Genomic DNA, 19,434 nt, shown 5'->3' with positions numbered 1-19,434 from the left:
GAAATCTTTAAGAAATCTCTTCCCCCTCTCCTCTTCCCCCTCTCCTCTTCCCCCTCTCCTCTTCCCCCTCTCCTCTTCCCCCTCTCCTCTTCCCCCTCTCCTCTTCCCCCTCTCCTCTTCCCCCTCTCCTCTTCCCCCTCTCCTCTTCCCCCTCTCCTCTTCCCCCTCTCCTCTTCCCCCTCTCCTCTTCCCCCTCTCCTCTTCCCCCAATAAAAAACAGCTGGTGAGGTGCAAGGCAAGACTAGGCCAGCTGTTTCTAGTGTTCCAAAATCTGCACTGGTTTTTCTGAGCAGTTGTACATAAACTAAGCATACGGTTATCTCTGCAGTAACTGTAACAGTTAAAAAAAAAAAAAAAAAAAAAAAATCACAAATGAACTAAATTTATGGCATAGTGTAGATTCAGTACCTTTCCATCCTGGCTTGCATATTTAAATCTAGACTTGACTTAAGAAAAATTTATTGCAGTCTAATAACTATAAAATACTAAGAGGAAATAAAATCAATGTTGGCCCAAATCTTAGAATGCAAACCACACACACACACACATACACATTATAAAATATGGTTGAATACTGCTTACTCAGTAGATTCAGCTCTAGGAGTCAAACAGAACTGAGAACAACTATAAAAAAAAAAAAAAAAGGCAGGAAATTAAAAAATCTGTTTAATAGATGCCTGTGAATTGTTGTTTTCATAAGATCAAGGTATTTTTTTATTCCCTTCAGGTAAAAAAAATTCTCAGCGTTGATATATATCCAACATGGACAGATGAAAGGTGGCTGGTTGTTTTTTTCTGTCTTTGCAGAGTTCTTAGTCACAAGTCTCCAGGCTGCTAAATGTACACATATGAATTACAGTGTTTCAGGAATCAAGTGAAAGGCTTTGGAAAAAAACAAAACATCTCCACTATGTATTTGAAGTCTGGCTTTTTTTACTAAAGAATGCTGTATAGTAATTTTAACAAATTATTGAACCTTACTACAATTCAAAGCATACACTGAGCAAGAAATATGCTTCTCTTGCCCCTCTGCATCTGTAACATGTCATACTTATGCACAGTTGTGAAGGTTAGATTCCAGAAGGAGGTTTCCCCTTTTTTCAAGAGAACTTTATCTTCATCAGGAATCAGACAGAGGTACAGTGAGAGCTGAGACTGAGGAAAAGAAAGGAAAAAGAAAAGAAAAAAAAAATGTATGGAAAATTCTGATGTTTCAAAACAAACAGATTTTGTCTTTAGAATGATTTTTTTAATAATCCCTTTAAAAAAGGGACAGAGCTTTACCTTGTCATTGCTCTAGAGCTCCAGAGTCTCTGTGACTTGGAGTCTCCAGCTCTAACATGGTCCATTGGCAATGGTGCTTGGCAGCTGCAGGTTCTGGGAGCCTTAGTCAGGTGCCTGGATTGCATGGAAGGTTCAGCTCCTGAAAAACCTACCACATCAGTTTCTTGGTAACTGAAGGAGAGATGAATGAGCTTACAGAAAGCTGTCAGGGCATTAACAAGTCGGACGCTCTCTGAAGAAATCTCCGTTGTTGTTGATTTGGCAAATCTAATGAACAAATGTCTTTATCACCCTGTTCATAACCAGCTCTAGGTATGCAACAATGCCTGTTTAGTTGCCTATTTGGTCACTTAGGTAAGATTCTTGCTGTCTCTGAACCTTTGTGGATTTTGACTGATGCTGTTGTTGAATGTCACCTGTTTTCATTTTTGTCTGTACTGCTTGCTCTTAGGAAATGGCATGCTGTTTCTATTCTGTGTTCTTGACTTCCTAGTTGTTTCTGTGCTTTCAGGACTGTCCCATGGTCTTCCTAAACTGTAGACATTCAGAGACCTTCATGCTATGTGGTAGATGCAAGGCAAAGGCTGGATTTTAACTAGACGTGCTTCTAGTTAAAATTAGATTTTAGGTTTACTTCTTTATGTAATGATGGGCATTAGATCCCAGAAATGCCATAGTTAAGACTTATTTGTCCATGACCAATGTTACAGTGTAATTGAGCCCAGGTAAGAATTCTTAAGCAAAAGTATCTTTTTGCAATGGAAACGAATTATTATTTTTAATGGCGTGTGCCTGTTTGAGGCACATTAGGAATTTTTATCTTAGTAATAAAAGGCAACACTGTCTCAGAATGTGCATAACAGGGATGTAAAAGGCCTGAATACAAGTCTCTAGACACAATTAGAAATCAAAACAATTGCTATGATATACTTAAAAACTGGACAAGTAACCTCATGCAGAGAAGCATTCTCTACCCTTTTAATTGCTGCTTATCCTGTCTCAGTAAGTGAGGTAATTGATGTTTTACTCTCAAAATTGATCTCAGTGTTTCAGGTAGTTAGCAGACTAGAATGGCTTTTACATCATAACGCTAAAAATCGATTCATCTCATACCAAGCATGAAAATTTGCTAAACCTGAAGACTACCTAGCTTAAAAATAATGAGTTTGTTTGAATCTTGAGTCCACTGGACTAGATAGTGATTAATCTGATTTAACCGCACAGAACATCACAACGCTGTTCCTGCTCTTTTAAATTCTCCTGTTCTCATTTCCCGGCAAGGGCCACATACCTAAGAGCTTTGAGGAACTCCAGATTATTTCTGTGTGATACTTTGTTTATTCCCGTTTAAGTGAAAGTAATTGTTTAGTATCATAGCAGACTGGCTAAAAAGGGGGTGATTTTCAATTTGAACAACTTGACCCAACACCTCTTTGGTAATATGCATCCTCTTGCAGTTGTGGAACTTGCCTCAGGGTTTTGGTTTTACTTTGCTTCTTGAGGGTATATGCAAATAGCATTTCTGGAAGTTAAAGGGAAAAAAAAAGAAATAATCTGCAGGCCAAAATGACTTTGAGCGATCTTTGCATATTTATCTTGTTGCAAAATTTAGTAAAGTTCTACAAACATGTTAGGTGTCAAAATAGCAAAAAATTGTTAGAAACAAAGTGAATGAAAACTAGTGAGTTAAATGGCAACTTGCTTGAGGCTACGACTACACTATATTGAATACATGGGCTGCACCACCACACTTACTCACATGCAAATGAACATGAAATGTACCTTTTGAATTGTGGGTGGTAATTATATTGATCATGTATTTTATTACATGATGTTGAAATTAGTTCATTACTAAAGTAATTTAATTTATACTGTGCCTCAATGAAAACGTATAGATGCATATATAGGTAGAGAGATGCTTCCCTCTCTCTCTCCTTCCATCTCCCTCGTATATAGAGCTATAGAGAGAGATGTATAAGAAAACTTGCAGATGGAACTCTTTGTCCTTGATGACTTTCAATCTGGGTTAAGATATGGCAGAAAAGTGAAGATACGTATAGCTATATGAAGAAGAAAAGAGGTTATATTTATCATAAAAAGACATGATATTTAGATCTTTCATGTATAGATAGTAAAAGATTTCCGTCTTCTAATTCAGGTCACAGTTTACTTCACCTCAGAGTAGCTCATCACAAAGTTTTTTAGAGATTTTTAGGAGCAGCGATTCCATGCATAAGGATTGTATGCAATGCATCATTAAAACTATTTCAAAAGGTATAGATACAATAGAATTTTGAAGCTACAATTTCAAGCTTGTTATCATGGAGGTCATTGAAGAACGTGACATTTAGTTTGCAAAATGAGCATGGGTGTGCATGCACATGCACGCACATACACAAGTTTAAATGCTTCCTTCTACTTTTCTATTTTTAGGACGGTAAGGCCATTGCTGTGGTCTCATTAAAAGGTGGAAGAAAATGTTTGACTTTGTCAGCTGCTCCTGATTTTTGCCAATGATTGTTCATTTTCTTAACAGAAAAGCAAAGAACATTTTAAATGAGACTTGTTCAAGGTAACCTCACCACTTCTGAGTGAGAAGAACATACTACCCTAATGGATGCTCTTATATGACAGTCTCTAAATGTCTTTCATTATGAAGTGTCCAGGTTTCCTTAGGAAAGAAAGCTTTAGAAATTCTTGGGAGAAATGTTTCATTGCAGCAAGCTGTAGTTCTGCCACTAAAATATATTGCTAATTAAAGTTTATTGACAGTCTTTGTAACACATTCTTAGAAGAAGTAAAAGCACTGAGCAGTTATTGAATGTGAGGCACTGCATCTCCTATAGTTAGTTAAGCTGTTTAGGAGAGGAGATTAAGGTACTATGCCCTTCCTTTCCCTATGTAGTTATTGGATTTGATTATTATGCAGAATAAACCTCTTTCCTCTCGAGATACCGATGCTGCAAAGACTTGAAGAAACTTTGGCTTTGTCTGTCACTTTTTCACTTGCTAGCCATGGACAAATTGGGAGGTAAATTAAATATGTCCAAGACCTAAAAGGTTCATCTCCCCAGGAAGAAAGAGAACTTTGACTATTCAGAAAACAATTCCAAAGTTGAGCAAGGGTATTCAGAGTTACTTTAGCTGTGTTTGAATATAAATACAGAATTTGCAAATCATACCTCTACAGAGTTCCTAATGTGGGACACTTCTTATCAGTAAAAGACTTGCACACATACAGCCATATTCAGCTATGGCGCAACATTACTGTTTTAGAACAACAGCATCCATGTTTCTCGTTTATCAAGGGGACACTACTGAAGCATTGCTCTCCTCCACTTCCAGATGGAATTCCTGGGTTTGTATACAATAGTTGAGCCCAACATATACTGCAGATCCAGGGCTTCTCTGAAGCACTGTAATTACTGTGCTATGTAACACCGTATGCTTCCCCAACAGAGTGAAAGAGTGGCAGCAGAGGGGACGTGGACACGGGGTAACGGGTGCGGGCGTTACCGGGCTGCCATTGGTCAGAGGAGCAGGTAGGCAACGATCACAAATTGCAGAGCAGGTCTCGGAGGTGGAACTTTAGGACTCCTAGAAAAATTAATAATTTGGAGCAGTGTGCAGACATATGGACTATCCCATTGAGAAGAAACCTGGCAAACTGTAATTTGAATCTCTCTCCCGTTAGTGGCATCATCTGAGGCTAAATATAGACAATGTTATTACAAGGTAATTCACGCTTGCTTTGTTCTCATTTACTGGTGTATTTAGTTCTCAATACTGCTGTGTTTGGCACCACAATTAGCATGTTATCTTTTTCTTTTAAATGAATATTAAAAGATTATCAGCTGTTAATTGATAACTCAATAATGCAGACAATAGACAGTAAAAAACATTACTGATTTTGCTTACATTACTGTTCGGGATCATAGGCTAGTTTGGGTTGGAAGGGACCTTTAAAGGTCATCTAGTCCAAATCAGAATCCATGATTTCTTACTGACATGGTGACAACTTGAAAACTGTTGCAAGTGATCACATAATGATCATTAGGTGCAAGCAGGAGAAGCATTTTCACTGTCTTGCCACATCTCTTGAATACTCTGAACCACAGTGATTCTGTGATCATTTTTGTAAGTGCAAGGAACAGGAGTTCGTCTTCAGGTAGTTGCCAGAAGACCTTTATCCTTCTTTACATCTCTAAATCTAAAATTACTAATTTCAGTAGAGTTCCTCTGCAGTTCTGTTGCTGTAAGCAAGAGCAAAGTGCTGCCTTTGTACTGTAAATCGTACGTACCGAATCAGAAACAAAAAAAAAGATTTTTTTACATGTTGTACTACCATCAACAGCTTCAAGAAGTGATTGTTTTGTGGCTCTGAGAGCCTAACGTTCTGCCTGCTTGCACAACCTACAGTTTCACTAAGTAACATTATCCGAGTTGTAAACAATTATGTAAAAAGTTCCGTATGGCATGTTTGGTCTTTCAGCTCATTAGGTTTCTGCCTGCAGCTTCTTCGGACTGAAGCTTTTTGCACTTACAGAAATGGTCGGGTGAATTGCAAAATGGAGTGGGGGTTTGAGTCCTCCTGCAGAGCGCAGGTCCAGCTGGTGCTGTAAGAGGAATAACAGCCCCAGTGGTGGATGTACAGGTTTTTTTCTCTATTGAACTGATTGATTCATTCAAAAACAAACACATTTCTGGTTTGAGGTATATTTACTGAATATCACACACAGAGGGTGAAGTTCTCTCTCTAAACTTCATGAAGGCGTAATTCCTCCATGTCTTTGCTATGCTTTAGGAAAAGAATATCACCTGAAGGGTCCACAATTTGATAAATCAGTGCAGTAAAGGCAACCTCTGCTTCACTCAAAAGATAAATTACTAAAAAAACTGATAAGTGCAACGAAGTGTACAATGGTTGTGTTTTGATTTGTGATTTTTGTGTGTGTGCAAGCATAGAACTTATCATTGCATTTCGTGTGCAAAACAGAAAAGGAAAATTTAAGACATTAATGACACTTAGATGCTTACTTCCTACTGAAAATATGTGTGAATTCTAATGATTAATTTGCATCTTGCATTTATGTCCTTGCAATTCTCTCCCAAGAACTAAAAATAAGTAGTACATATGTTTTATAAATAATAAAGCTTGAAATTTTGGTGGATATCTTCAGGTAGAGTGATACATGAAAATGGACTGTCATTTTTAATGAATTTACTTCATGGTGTTCATGGTTTTTTGCTATTGAATTTTACTGAGAAGATTATAAAGTACATGTATAGGCATGGATTATTTCTTAGTTACGAGGTTTAAAATTTGTACACAAATCCTGCTTATGCCAGAAGTTCTTACCTGTTTAAGAAACAAAACCCAAAACAACAAGAAAAAAGAAGAAAAAATACTAGTAGCTTGACCAGCCAACTAAATTAAACTATAGTAGGATACTGTTAATTAACCCTCAGTTAAATGTAGAATTAAAGTTGTTGTTTATGTTAAAAATTACAAGGACTTCCTATTTTATCTGCAGATGAATAAGTTTTGCAGATAAATTTACTGATGATTGATTTATTAGGTTAATACTGCAGAATGACATTTTAGTATGTGTTGGATCATTTCATATAAATTAAACTTTTTTTATTTATATAAACACACACACCCCCTTTCACTTTATAACACTCTAGAGTGTAAATTTTTATTAGAAAAAGAGTAACTCTGGGGAAGGGGACAAATGAAAGTTTGGATATCTGTCAGTTCATTGGCTTCTTGCTGACCTGGCAATATCTTTTTTCCTCAGACCAGCTCCTCTGTAATGGCCTCTTCAGCCAATAATGTGCATTGGACAGATAAAAGCTGTGTTTTGGGGTTTTTTTGTAATTTGTCAAGCATCAGTGACTGAATGAACTTGACTTATTTTTATCAGCACACAAGCACAGCAAGTAGCCATCCAGATGTTTACTGATAACACACAGACAATGTCTATAGTAGCAATTTGTAACATAACTAGCTTTGGTAATTGTCTGAAAATCCATGCCTGTCTCCAGTGATATCCTTATTGTCAGTCTTGTAGTCTCTCCTCTTCCTTGAAGTGTCTTTCTGAGTTGTTATCTGCAGTTAGTATAACTGGCACCTTAACAGACTAGTATTAATTTTCTGTTCAAAATGTAAGAAACTATTCCATGTAAAACAGAGTTTTTACTTAAATCCTGTCTTTATTTTATTACATGTTCTTGGCCTATAGTTTTTAGTCATTATCTGTCTATTACTTCAAAAATTCTACTATGCAGCATATCAGATTTGTTGCCTTCTTTATGTAATGCAGACCCTTAGAATGCATTTCAAAAGCTGGTAGCAGTATCTGATACTCAGATATTAATATATCCAATTTCTTCACTCTATATTTACACTAGCTTCACAGTTTATCACTTAATGGGTATTCATGCCATTATCTGCTTTTTTTTTTTTTTTTGATTGAGACTTTACGGAAAGAGACTTAAGATCCATTTTCCAAAAGTTACAAGATTTTACAAGAGTAAATTCTTGTAATAACAATATACTTATGAAAGAAACATTATTTATGCTGCAGTAAATAGTGCAATACACCAGACTTGGTCTGGTAGTGTTTGCATTCTAAGATAGCAGCATACTTTTTATCCTGTAGTGGTTGTTGCTTTAACATCACAGTATTTTTAATTACATTTTTCATAGTGTCCATTTATTCTTTTTAGTACAGTGCCTTTGCCTTCTGATTATTCCTTATAATACTTACTGTGTTATGCAGGGAAATTAAATAAAAGGCACTATAGCTAGTCTTTTATGTATAAAAGGAGTTTATATTTGAATACTAAGTATAGATAAAGTTTCTCGTGGGATTGCTCCATGCAGGATTTAATACATGCAGAATATGCATGCAGAATTTAATTTTGAAGCTTTACCACACAAATGTTTCTCTCGAATGTTACTTACAAAAAATATTTTCTTAGAGATTCTTCTCTTAGTTCATATCAAAGTATACTGCAAAGTACTTTCCAATATAAGGCACCAGTGCCTTAATGTTCAAGGGTTGGTCACATAGTGTAGGTGCAAAATAAATGTAAACCAGTTTTTGTCTTCATGGTACTTCTCCCAAGGGCATACCAGGGACCCACGATTCCTATACTGTCTACGAAAAAACAGGGAACTGCTTATGTAATAGGATGCGAGGTGGGAGCACGGGAAAAGCTGCAGTGCTGGCTGGTGTTATGCCACCTTGCAGGCGTTTTACTTAAAGGGGTGTTGGAAAATGAAGAGCTTCCAGGCTATACTGCAGCACCGCAAGTTTCCTTGAATACACTCAGAGAGCCAAAGGCAAATTCAGTGACATGACTATCTTTGTGATCTGCAGGACGCTTTGGGCATATAAAGCTGTTTGTGGTTTTTTTTTTTTTTTTTTTTAAAAATTAATTCAAAAAACCCCCAAACTGCAAAAAACTGTATTTGCCAGGTAACAGTGTTGGCCAAGGAGTATAGGTAATCTTGCTGAAAAAACATATTTTAGCCTGGAGCCAAGAAGAGGTGAAAATTGGACTTCAGGGTTTCTCATTTTATTAAAGGAGCCATTTTACACAAGGAAATACAAACTGTTAAATATATCAATTTTTTTTACAGTGTTTCTATTTTATTTTTTTATATTTTCTAGGTTTTTTTTCTCAATAAAATTATCCTGTTTGGAATATTTTGCTAATTTGAGGGTAAGAAGAAAAGAAGAATGAGAAATGCCTATAAAACTATAGATTATTTTTTATGGAAGATGAGATGGTCTCCATTTGCATTTACAGCTTTACAAGGATTGTAGCGCTAGGCTCTTTTTCTTTTTTTGATGGAAATGCTTAATCTGAGCTCAATGGGCCATAATAATTGCCTGTTTCTTCCAGTAGAAATAAACCCACTTGTATGTGACACTTGAAACCTTAACTCTACTTAGTATTACGCACAGAATTGTAGACAGTTCTTCACCCAAATATATTTATGACAACAGTGCTAGTCGATATACAATACCAAGCCAAGGGCATTTGAGAATAAATCGGTCCCTCTAGCTACTGCTATAGCACAATAACTGATGGTTGTAATAAAACCCCATGAAATTAAAATTCTGTGCATGCAAACGCACGTACCTAGCCAAGAGAAACCCGAACCGTTCTGTTCTGGAAAAATTTGCATATGCATAGACATATACACTCTGTACCCCTTTGTATTGGTAACACAATGTATACAAAAAAGGCTATAGGTTTTCAGCACTGTATCATCTTATTAGACTCTCTTCAACATTTGGGGACTTTCAGGAGTCATATGTAGAAAAAAATGTAAGCAGCCTGTAGAAGAGGAGGATGGTCCCAGTTATTTCTTGAGGAAGAAATATGCTTGATTTTATGTTTGAAAGCCTTTTGATGATGCTGTATGTCACTACCAAAGGCTCTGAAAACCCCATTTCCAGTTCAGATCTTTCTATATGTTTATGCAGTTACTGATATTTTTAATGTGTCTTCTGTGTTTGAGAACTTTAGGCTCTACTTTGTGACGCTGTGAGCTCTTGGGATGGACGTTGTTTCTTCATTTGTGTTCTGAGTTTTCACATGAAGTAGAAGCAATTTTAAATAAATAAACATTATTTATACATCTATGTACAGCCCATACTCTCTTCACATATTACATAACATGAAACATCCTTTCTTCTGAATTCTGTAGGGCAATGAGATAATGAAAAATAATATGTAATAAAATAATGCAAGAGAAGTGACTGTTTCCACATGAAATATGCCAGACAGCAGTGTATGGTGTATCTCCTTGTGTAGCACAACATTTTTGTGCAACATGGCAAGGAAAAAACCCAAGGATTCAATTTTTGAGAGAAGACTTTTACAGTCAGATGAGTATCTAATGAGAGGAAACACCGATAGAGAGATTTTGCAAACAGTATGAAATGGTATGGACTGTCACATAGTATCTAAGGAAATAGAACTGGTGCAACTGTGCCTGAATTATCTATGGTTTCATTTCAGATATTTAATCTGTGTATGAATGAGGAGAAATATGAGACCTCAGTCAGGTGAATAAGCAATTACTAATTGTGAAGTTACGTTTTGGTAAAAGCACTGTGACTGTGATCAGTGCCGAGTCTTTCACATCTGACACTGATGCTCCACAGTTCGTATGTAGGTACTGAGTGCAAACTATCCTTTCCTAATGAAAACAGGCCTGTTGTTACAGTTCAGGTAATCGTATTTGCATTGTCCTTTTTGAGGTGGAAGAATAAAGACAAAAATATTGGAGGGCCCTTCCTGGAACTGCTGTTAGAGTCAGTGCCTTAAGCTGCACAGAAAATCACGGATAAGTAATTCCAGTGTAACTGCTCACTGGAAACAGGATGGCTTTATATACACTTTTTTCCGAACACAGGCTAAGTCCATTTACTGCAAATGCTTGTTTCTTGTAAAGTATCTAGAATATAAAAGACTTTAGATATTCACTGGTTATCTTTCAACCACTGGGACTGTACTCCATTTCAAAAGACCCTCTCAATCCTGAAAGTACTTTGGATTTCTAAATGTAAAACAAATACTTGAGGATGTTGTACTGCAACAAAAATGTTTTTTCTATTTTAAGCAGAGTCTCTCTGTAAATAACCCTGTGACCATCATATTGTTCTCTTTTCCCCATCACTTAATCCTTTTCTTTAAAATGACACTTCACTTGGCACCAAAAAACCTCCCCTGGTGGACTGTTGGTATTTCTTATCGACTTGAGTAATACTGTTGCTCTATCAATCTGTCCATTGCATCCATAGATGGGTCCTGTTTTCTATTTGTGTTTCAGTTTCTTCAGAGCTAGGGCTTGCGTGTCCTTATGAAGAGTGGACGACTGATAAATATGTTTAGAAGATCTTAAGTTTTCCACCTGCTACTGTTATTTAAAGAAAACCAAACATACTTCCCCGTTCTATTCATGTTCATGAACTCACTTGAGAATGACAACAGCAGGTTGCACTGCATTTCCAAAGGGTTTTTTTTTTGTTTAAACTGATGGAGCCTGACAGCATGACTGTCTTATAAGACTCTTGTCTTATAAAAAGACTTGCAGTCTTGAACTATTGTTTAAGTTCTTTGAGAATTTTTCCTTGATTAAATCCTGTAAAGAGAATCAATATTTTAGGCATTCTTCCACTAAACTCTAGTATGTGAGAGCTTGACATAATGACACTCAACATATTGACCAGGTTCTTCATGCAGTCTTGAACTAAAAGAAATAAATAGTTCGTTGTGTATGGTTCAATCCAGAGACATAACAAAGTAAATTTAGGATTGAGAGGCAATGCGTTTAAAATTGCAGGATATGCACAAGGTTTGCTTCTAGGGCCTCTTGATCATTAATTAAATATGTTATGGCTTTCAGTTTTTCTCGCTTATCTCTACAGGTTTACATATTGTAAATACATTATTTATGTTTTCCCTTAAGTGCTTGGTACTGCCAGGATGTTTCTCAAACTGGCACAGATAGCAAAAAAGACAAAATGAGAGTGCAAATTTGGCACTGGTTAGCTGCACAGAAAGCCACTTGTACCCAAATGAGCCTTTCCCAGATGTATTTTAATGAACTTGAACTGATAAATAGAAGGATAGACAGACGGACAGATAGATGGCATCATTGCTTAAACTATGAAAAATATTTTTTCATTTTACCTTAATGAAAAAATTGGTTTGGTTTGTTTCATTTTAATCTCATCCTAATAATGCCTTATCACTAAACCTTGCTGCTTTTGTTCTGGAAAGCTTCTAGTATGAAGGGTGATGAGGGCGCTATCTACGTGGAAGTTCACTCTCTGAGGGAACCCGTCACTGAAATGGACTTTATTATTATAAACAATTTGGAATCAACCATTTGCTGAACTTTGAACAAAGGAAATTGTCACCATTGGTGTGTCCTGCATATTGCCCCTGTTGTCTTTCTCCATTTCTTTTAGTAAACAGAATACCGTGGATATGGTTGTAGACTGAGTCAAAATAGACTTTAAGATATAACTCGCATTCATATGAAAGCTGTTTTAAAATAAATGGATGTTTTTGTTCTACTTGTTTCGCTGCCAGAAGTGGTGTAGCAGTTGGATGTTAAGACACAGTCACCTTCTCCTGACTTGTACGTCATTGTTCTTATTCACTCTTTATCTCTCTATTATATTCTCCCACTGTTCATAAGTACTTCTTTTCAATCTTAAATAGCATTTTCTGTTCTGGTCTCTGTGATGTTAGATATTTGTCAATTTTATGTTTAAAATGACAGTAGCAGATAGCCTTATAGATGACAAATTAAACCACAGATTTAATTACCTGCTTAAATAGTCAATACCTGTGACCCTTGCTTCACTCTACAAATATTTGATACACTTTTTTTGTCTGGTTGGTTTTTACAGATTTTTGCCTTTGTTCCGTTCTGAAATTCCCCCGTTTGCACTACCACCTTTGGTTTCCAAATACCCGGTGTTACTGGAAGCTTGCATGTTTATATTATTAGGGTATGTGAAACCAGCTGTTCTGAGTCCGACCGGAGGTCTGTGTATCCGAGATACCATTTTTATGCATGCCTGTGGAAGAGGGGAATAAAGCAAGCTCCTCCAGAATTTTCTTTCAGCCTCCAGGAACTTTGTGTGGCAAAAGTGGTGTCTGTGCATTTAATAATCTTCTGTAATTTTTTCTTTGAACTTTTTTTATCCACAGCACCTACTCCTTTATTTACACATCGTATAAAGAATCATCTTTGTACTTCGTTTGGTTTGAACTGGCCACCTATTATTTTAATTTGTTGCCATCTAGTTGGTTTTTTGGAGGAGAGAAGCAGCAATTATTCTAGCTTCCCCATCTCCATGTTATTTGTTATTTCATAGACACCTGCTCTCAGCTATCTCTTTCACAGGCTGAAGTATTCTGGTCTTCCTACTTGTTCCTGTCTAGATATATTTCCTTATCTTTAACCACTTTTCTCACTTTTCTGTTTGAAGACAGAATGCCTGTAAATCTGTACAGCTCATGTGAGGTCAGAGCCAAAAGTTTCATCCCATGGGAAGAGGACAACACATTCTTTTGAAGGGTGATATTAAAGATACAATCTGAATATATTTTCCACTACATCTAAATGGAAATAAAATATTAAATATAAATTTCAGAAGGTCTTTCCAAAAGGCTCTTCACAAACATTTCAAAGAAGCCTAAACTAATACTATAGAATAGTTTGCAGCTGCTGTGGAATAAACAAAGTATCTTCATGGTGTATCTAAACATGCAATCAGCATGTCCAGGGCCACCAAAGCAATAGGGCGGATGAAATGGGAAGAACTGCAAATCTCTCCTGGTTTATGTATTTTATCAGGGAGACTAAACTTGAAGCCATGTATGGCTGTGCAGTGAGAAAATCGGAGGATAAACACATTACAGATGAGATGGTAGGATTATCTAATTCCATATCCCATGACTGTAAAGCAAATGTAAATCTGATGTTTGTTGTTTCTTGAGTGACAATGAAATTTATGGCAGCACTGTGAATATCTCCTGTTGATTTCTTTGCTGAACATCTTTTCTACACAACATTTTTGGCTTCTTCTAAAGCTTTTAAAATTATTACTACTACTACTACTACTGAGGTATTAGTAGTACTTAATATCTACAAAAGATTACAGTTCTACTATGTTCTGCAGGCAAGCTATGAAAAATATCCCTGTTGCTGAAGTTATGCTCTCCAGGGTTTGATTGGAGAAAGCAGGCAAATTTGCCAAGGGATGCTAAAGAAAGTGTGAAAAATGTTAAATAAAAAGCTATTACAATATTCTAGCATTGTGTAATGCGTTGCATATTCTATTATGTTGTCCTTTTTTTCCTACAATTAATCACCATGTTGTTTGTTCGGTTTTCTTTTTTTTTTAATGCCTGAAGAGTACCCTGAGAAATACTGGAATTAATGGTAGAGGCTGAACATTTCTTCTAGAAAAATAGCTGGTATATGTAGGACACAAATTAGAGAATGTAAGAGTGGCAGCCTTATCCAAAGAAGCTGACCAGTGAAATGTTATAAAGTGAAATCATTCTAGATGTTGCTCAGTTTACTTAGTGGAGCTCGTGGGCTGTTTGGCAAATGACTGTCTTCATTTCTTTGTGCACCCATTTATCTATGAAAAAAACATAATGATATCTGTCTTGTGTTATGACTGCTCAGGACAAAACTGAGTAAGGTAGTAGTAGTGTTGTTATGTTTATAGAATATATCCTACAAACAGTCAAAGAGTGGGTAACTCGATGGTTATGATTTTAAATTTGTTTTTTTAATCTGTGTAGGACCATTGTGAAAAACAACTGTTCACATTTCAACAAATTTTTTTTTTTTTTTTCCTGAAAATTGGAGTTAAAAATCTCTCGTGTGGAGGCTTACACAGAGAAAAACCTAAAAAGTAAAAAAAAAAAAAGTAAAAAAAAAAAAGAAACCCAAACCAAAAAAACCCAAAACCAAACAACAACCCCCAAACTCACTTTAAACATGGACTAGATGAACATTGCATGTCCCTTCCAGCTGAAATATTCTGGTTTATATTTTTTTTAACAATATGAACAGATGCAGGTCTAAAATTAACTCTTGAGACTTATGCAAGTACACTTATAATGCAGACTAGTATAACCTTAAAGTAATTTATAAATGGTGTGAAGGCATGAACTTTGAAAAGTGAAATCATTAGTCTACAAGGGATAGTCACTTTAGCTGTACTTGGTTTTACTGTTTACAGGAAGATCATAAATACACCTATGCTGTATTCCTTTACCTTCTCTTCCTTTCTAGAGAACTCTAAGAAATTATCAGAAGAGCGTTTGTTGCTGTTAGATTTGTTTTTTTCATACAGGGACTTTGTTGTAAAACTTCTGCTATAGGAGGTTTAGTTTGTAACTTATTTATTAGGACTAATTTTTCTGTGTTGAAAAATGTGCTGGCAGTTTTATTCCTTTGTAAGTAACCTAACTTTGCCTGAGAAGTTCCCCTTTTCATCATCACAGCAGAGTAAAAATGTCTCACACAAATGGGTATTGGTTCATGTTTTAACTTTTTGTAAGTGCAAAGTAGTGAAAAGGGTTCTCTGAATCTCTGAAAATATCTTTAGGAAACGTTGCATCAGATTTTTTTAACGTTTAATGAATAGTGTTTGCCATGTACATTAATTACAGAAATGGCAGCGATTACATTTTCAACAGTAATGATACCCACTAATGACTCTAAAAGTATTCTAAAACTATTTTAAAAACAAAACAAAAACCAACCAAACAACAAACCTCTCACCACAGGTTGGACAAATCAACATCCAAGTGCCCTCCTGAGCACCCGAGCAAAGCTTTTAAAGTTTTGTTCAGGAGGTCCTGGTGGTAGGATTGAGTTAGAAACCAGGGAGCTAGAAAGCAAACTAGGAACTGGATGTTTCAGCGCTGCTGTTCTCTTTCTTAAGCTCTTCTTAGAGGAGCCCCTTTCTTTTTGGCAGAGTGGTGACTTCAAATTGTGCTGCCATTGACTGATGACTCACATCTGCTGTTACTTGGTGGTGAGGTCTTGCTCAGCAACCAGCTTTCACACTCTAAGAGTGTTTCTCATAAACCTGGCAGAACATAAAGACAGCAGTATGGAAAAAAATATGCATTGGAATCAAGTAATCTTCAGAGTTATTTTTATACCACATCAGAAGTGGAAGTTGTCATTTTATCACTTCTTGAAGCTTCTATGTCTTTATTTCTGTGTCCTGTGAATATATCATGATATCTTAGTAGTGGGATATTCAGAAATATAACACAGACTTGTGATAGAACAGAAAAAGGGGAAAGCTTCTTCCTCAACAGACCTGCAAGGAGATCTTTAACATCTCAAAAATGCTTTTTGTACTTCAGACTTGTGGTGGGTTCTAGTGTTGATTTCCTTTTGACCTTTGTAAATCTAAAATAATAAGAGGGAAAAAAATTACTTTTTTGTAGTAATGATTCTATCCAGATCCCCAATACAATATTGTGTTTAGACTCATGGCTATGTTTCCAATATTTATTTGTGTAAGATACATAGACCTACCAGTTTTGTTGTGGCAAGAATGCTATGCTTTCAAAGTTGTTTGTTTTTTGGGGTTTTTTTGGTCTTTTTTCTTTTTTCCTCTTGTAGAGTTCAAAGCAACAGATGAGTTGTGAAAGAGAACAGCTAAGGGTAAGTGTAATGATATGCCAAGTGTTCTGTTTCTTTAAAACATAAACAGAATCTGGTTTGTCCTATTGACAGATGGATTGCTTTATTTAAGGGGAACATATTTATCTCATTTATCGCTTGTTGGTAAATATTGTACATATCTCAGTATAAACCAATTACAGTAGATACAGGTTTTTCTTCCATAATTTAGTGAGCTTTGGCAGTGAATAACTCTTTACGGGAGCTCTCTTGACATTCAGCATGCTCTTCCTATGCACCATGTGAAGATTTAGTAGTGGTAAAGGTCACTACGTTTCTCAGACTTTCTCCAGTACTGGATTGTTTCAAACAAGAAGACACTATTCTTTGTTTGTTTTTTTTTTTTTTTTTTTTATAGCATGTGTGCTTTCAGAAAGAAATCAGTGCTAAGAATGTGAGGGAACTGGCAGAAAAGGTCCAGGTATTTTAGTGTGTATATTGGTTGGGTACAATCTGTAAACAAGATGGAGTTCCCAAACCCAGGTTGCTGACCTTGTTTTGTTTTCCTCTTTTCCTATGTTAAAGTGACAGTTTTAAACAGGCTTTAGTCCCTGCTCCCTTTAAATGCTACATATGCTACATATCTCTGCAGGTGCTTTTTCATCGCAAGTATTTCCTTGTTCAACTAATTGATTCTAGTATTTTTTTGGAAAGGCGTAAGAGTTTTCATTAATTAAAAAAAAAAAGCTTTCGGGTCATCCAAGTATTGCTTAACAGACCTACATGTATTGATACCACATGATGAGTATTTTCTTGAAATCCCATATGCAAGGAGAGAGGGAGAGGCAGGCCTGAAGGAAGTGTAAGTTTTTATACAAACAAAAATATCACTGGAAATGGAAAAAACAGCGCTTTTTTTGTTGTTTTCAGTTTACTAAGCATCAGCAGTGCCTGCGTGACTTCCATGTATAAAGAATATAGTCTTGAAATAAGTTGTGCAGTGTTCTTAAACATTCAGCAATTCATTAGATTTTACCAAGATGCTTTAGCTGATCTTCACCGTATTTGCAGCAGGATTTTTGGTAAACAAGTTATGCAGGACTGATGCATCACATATTGTCCTTGATTCTTTTCTTGCTGATATGTGACTGCATTGCTATTGTACTGAAGCTGGAGTGACAAAGCTTTGTTTTATCAGTAGTAATGTCTCAACAGAGCAGCTGTCAGAGTTAAAATACTGCAATAGTACCTGAAGGACAGTCTTTTGAAGAGGTAGTGGTGCCATGAGAACAAAGAAAGTTTTCAGGGTTTTTTTATTGTTTTTATTAAGTTTTCTCCTTTGAATGAAGAAAGACATTATTTTGAAATATAATGAGAGGAGGCCTCCAGCTCTTTCTTTAAGTAAATACGTGTGATTTTTCTAACTAGTGGATAAAATGTGATGCGGTAAAACTTTCATGTATCTTTCTGTTCCAGTATTGTCCATTTACATCGAACAGTGAGCTCAGTGCTTTTGATGCCTTTGTGTCACATCAAAATGTAAATTTTCATGACAACTTAGGAAAAACCTATGTCTCTAACCTAGTAAGATTAGGTACATCTCCTTCCACTACTGCTGTGATGTTCGCGTTACATGAAATACAGTTATTGGTGCAAACTCTGTTCCTGAGGTTGGGGTGCAAAGCAGTACATCACCCCTCAGAGTTAGAGCTTGGGGCTGTTGTACAAAAGCTATAGGCACCGACAAGTCTCGCACAGACAGATATGGTGAAAGCAATGACATCAGTGCCAAGCACAGTAGATCTGTTCCTTTCCCCTGCCTGCTCTTTAAATGCCCAAACCGTTACCAGTGCCCAGAATCTGTTCTAGTTTATAACAGCTCATCTGCTGTGACAAAAGGTCACAGTGAAATCTCAACATACTGTGAGGAGATGTTTTGGTCATAGTCCAGTGCTGGCACCTTTGACCCTCCTTAGTCGTGCTGCGAACACCCCCCCTCTGCCAGGTTCTGCACCTTCAACACCCTCAGGGGGTGACTTGACCGTTCTGTCACTTTTAGGTTGGCTCCCTAGCTGAGCAGTGCTGTTAAAGACATGTTTAATTGGCTGAGTTAGATTTCTCAGGCCTGCAAGATTTTCTTCTGGGGTTTGTGACCTACTGCGAATACTTGGATGTGAGGCAGTCTCTTCACAACAAAATATTGTTTCATTCCAGCTGAAAGAATTGAAATATAATAAGAGAACAGGATTAAAACAACGAAATGCTAACATCCATTTGTGTTTGTTAAACTCAGTTTAAACTAGATTATCCTTCAATCATGTAATAATGTAATAAAAAAGATGTATTATCTCCCAACTTCCTTGCTATGTCTGACGATGTGTCTGCCACTCTCGTTTTTTGAGTCGTTCCATAGTCTACAAGTCCTAAAGAAGTTCCAAAAGAAAGGCACTTTTAAGAAAGGTTTATTTAAAGCATAACAGTGCAAATAAATAATTAGGCATTGTGTGACTATAGAGAGAGATCTCCAAGTCTTACTATAATAATTTATTCAGACATTCTCACCTCATATCTGTTTTATTGGCTTTTAAATTCTAAATGCAAAGCAGAGACTCACTGTTCTGGAATAAAGCATTTAGACTAATGAAACTTTTATTCATATTGGAGACTCTGGCCATTATACATTGTATGTACAATAAATGATAATTCTAATAATTAAGGCAGTCTGTATATTTTAACCCTCTTCTGCTCAAGCTTTGAAAATGACAGTGACCACAAGTTGGTAACTTATTCGCCTTGCCAACCTGGTACAATTCCCAGCTAGATATTAATGTTTCTACCTGTATTATTTAAATGTGAATTCATACAGAAAGCTACGGGAATTTTATCTCTAGCACAGCAGGTTGGGTGTGGTTTTGTTTCCATTTGGATATATAACACAAGCCGAC

At 36.3% G+C, this 19,434-nt stretch overlaps 1 protein-coding gene across 27 annotated transcripts in view; it reads left to right on the top strand.

Moving 5' to 3' along the window:
- Nucleotides 1-19,434, top strand: part of RBFOX1 (RNA binding fox-1 homolog 1) — a 919,785-nt gene that overhangs the window by 493,130 nt on the left and 407,221 nt on the right. For 18 of the 27 annotated variants that reach the window (XM_074885636.1, XM_074885649.1, XM_074885647.1 and 15 more), the window contains one exon: nt 16,490-16,531. The exons of the other annotated variants lie outside the window; for them this stretch is intronic. In XM_074885636.1, coding sequence (XP_074741737.1) covers nt 16,490-16,531 — 42 coding nt within the window. The remainder of the gene's footprint in view (nt 1-16,489; nt 16,532-19,434) is intronic. 27 annotated transcript variants of the gene reach the window in all.

This window comes from Strix uralensis, chromosome 16, assembly GCF_047716275.1.
Source record: "Strix uralensis isolate ZFMK-TIS-50842 chromosome 16, bStrUra1, whole genome shotgun sequence".
Lineage (NCBI taxonomy): Eukaryota > Metazoa > Chordata > Aves > Strigiformes > Strigidae > Strix > Strix uralensis.
Note: the sequence above shows the minus strand (reverse complement) of the source record. Positions and strands in the feature narration are given on the sequence as shown.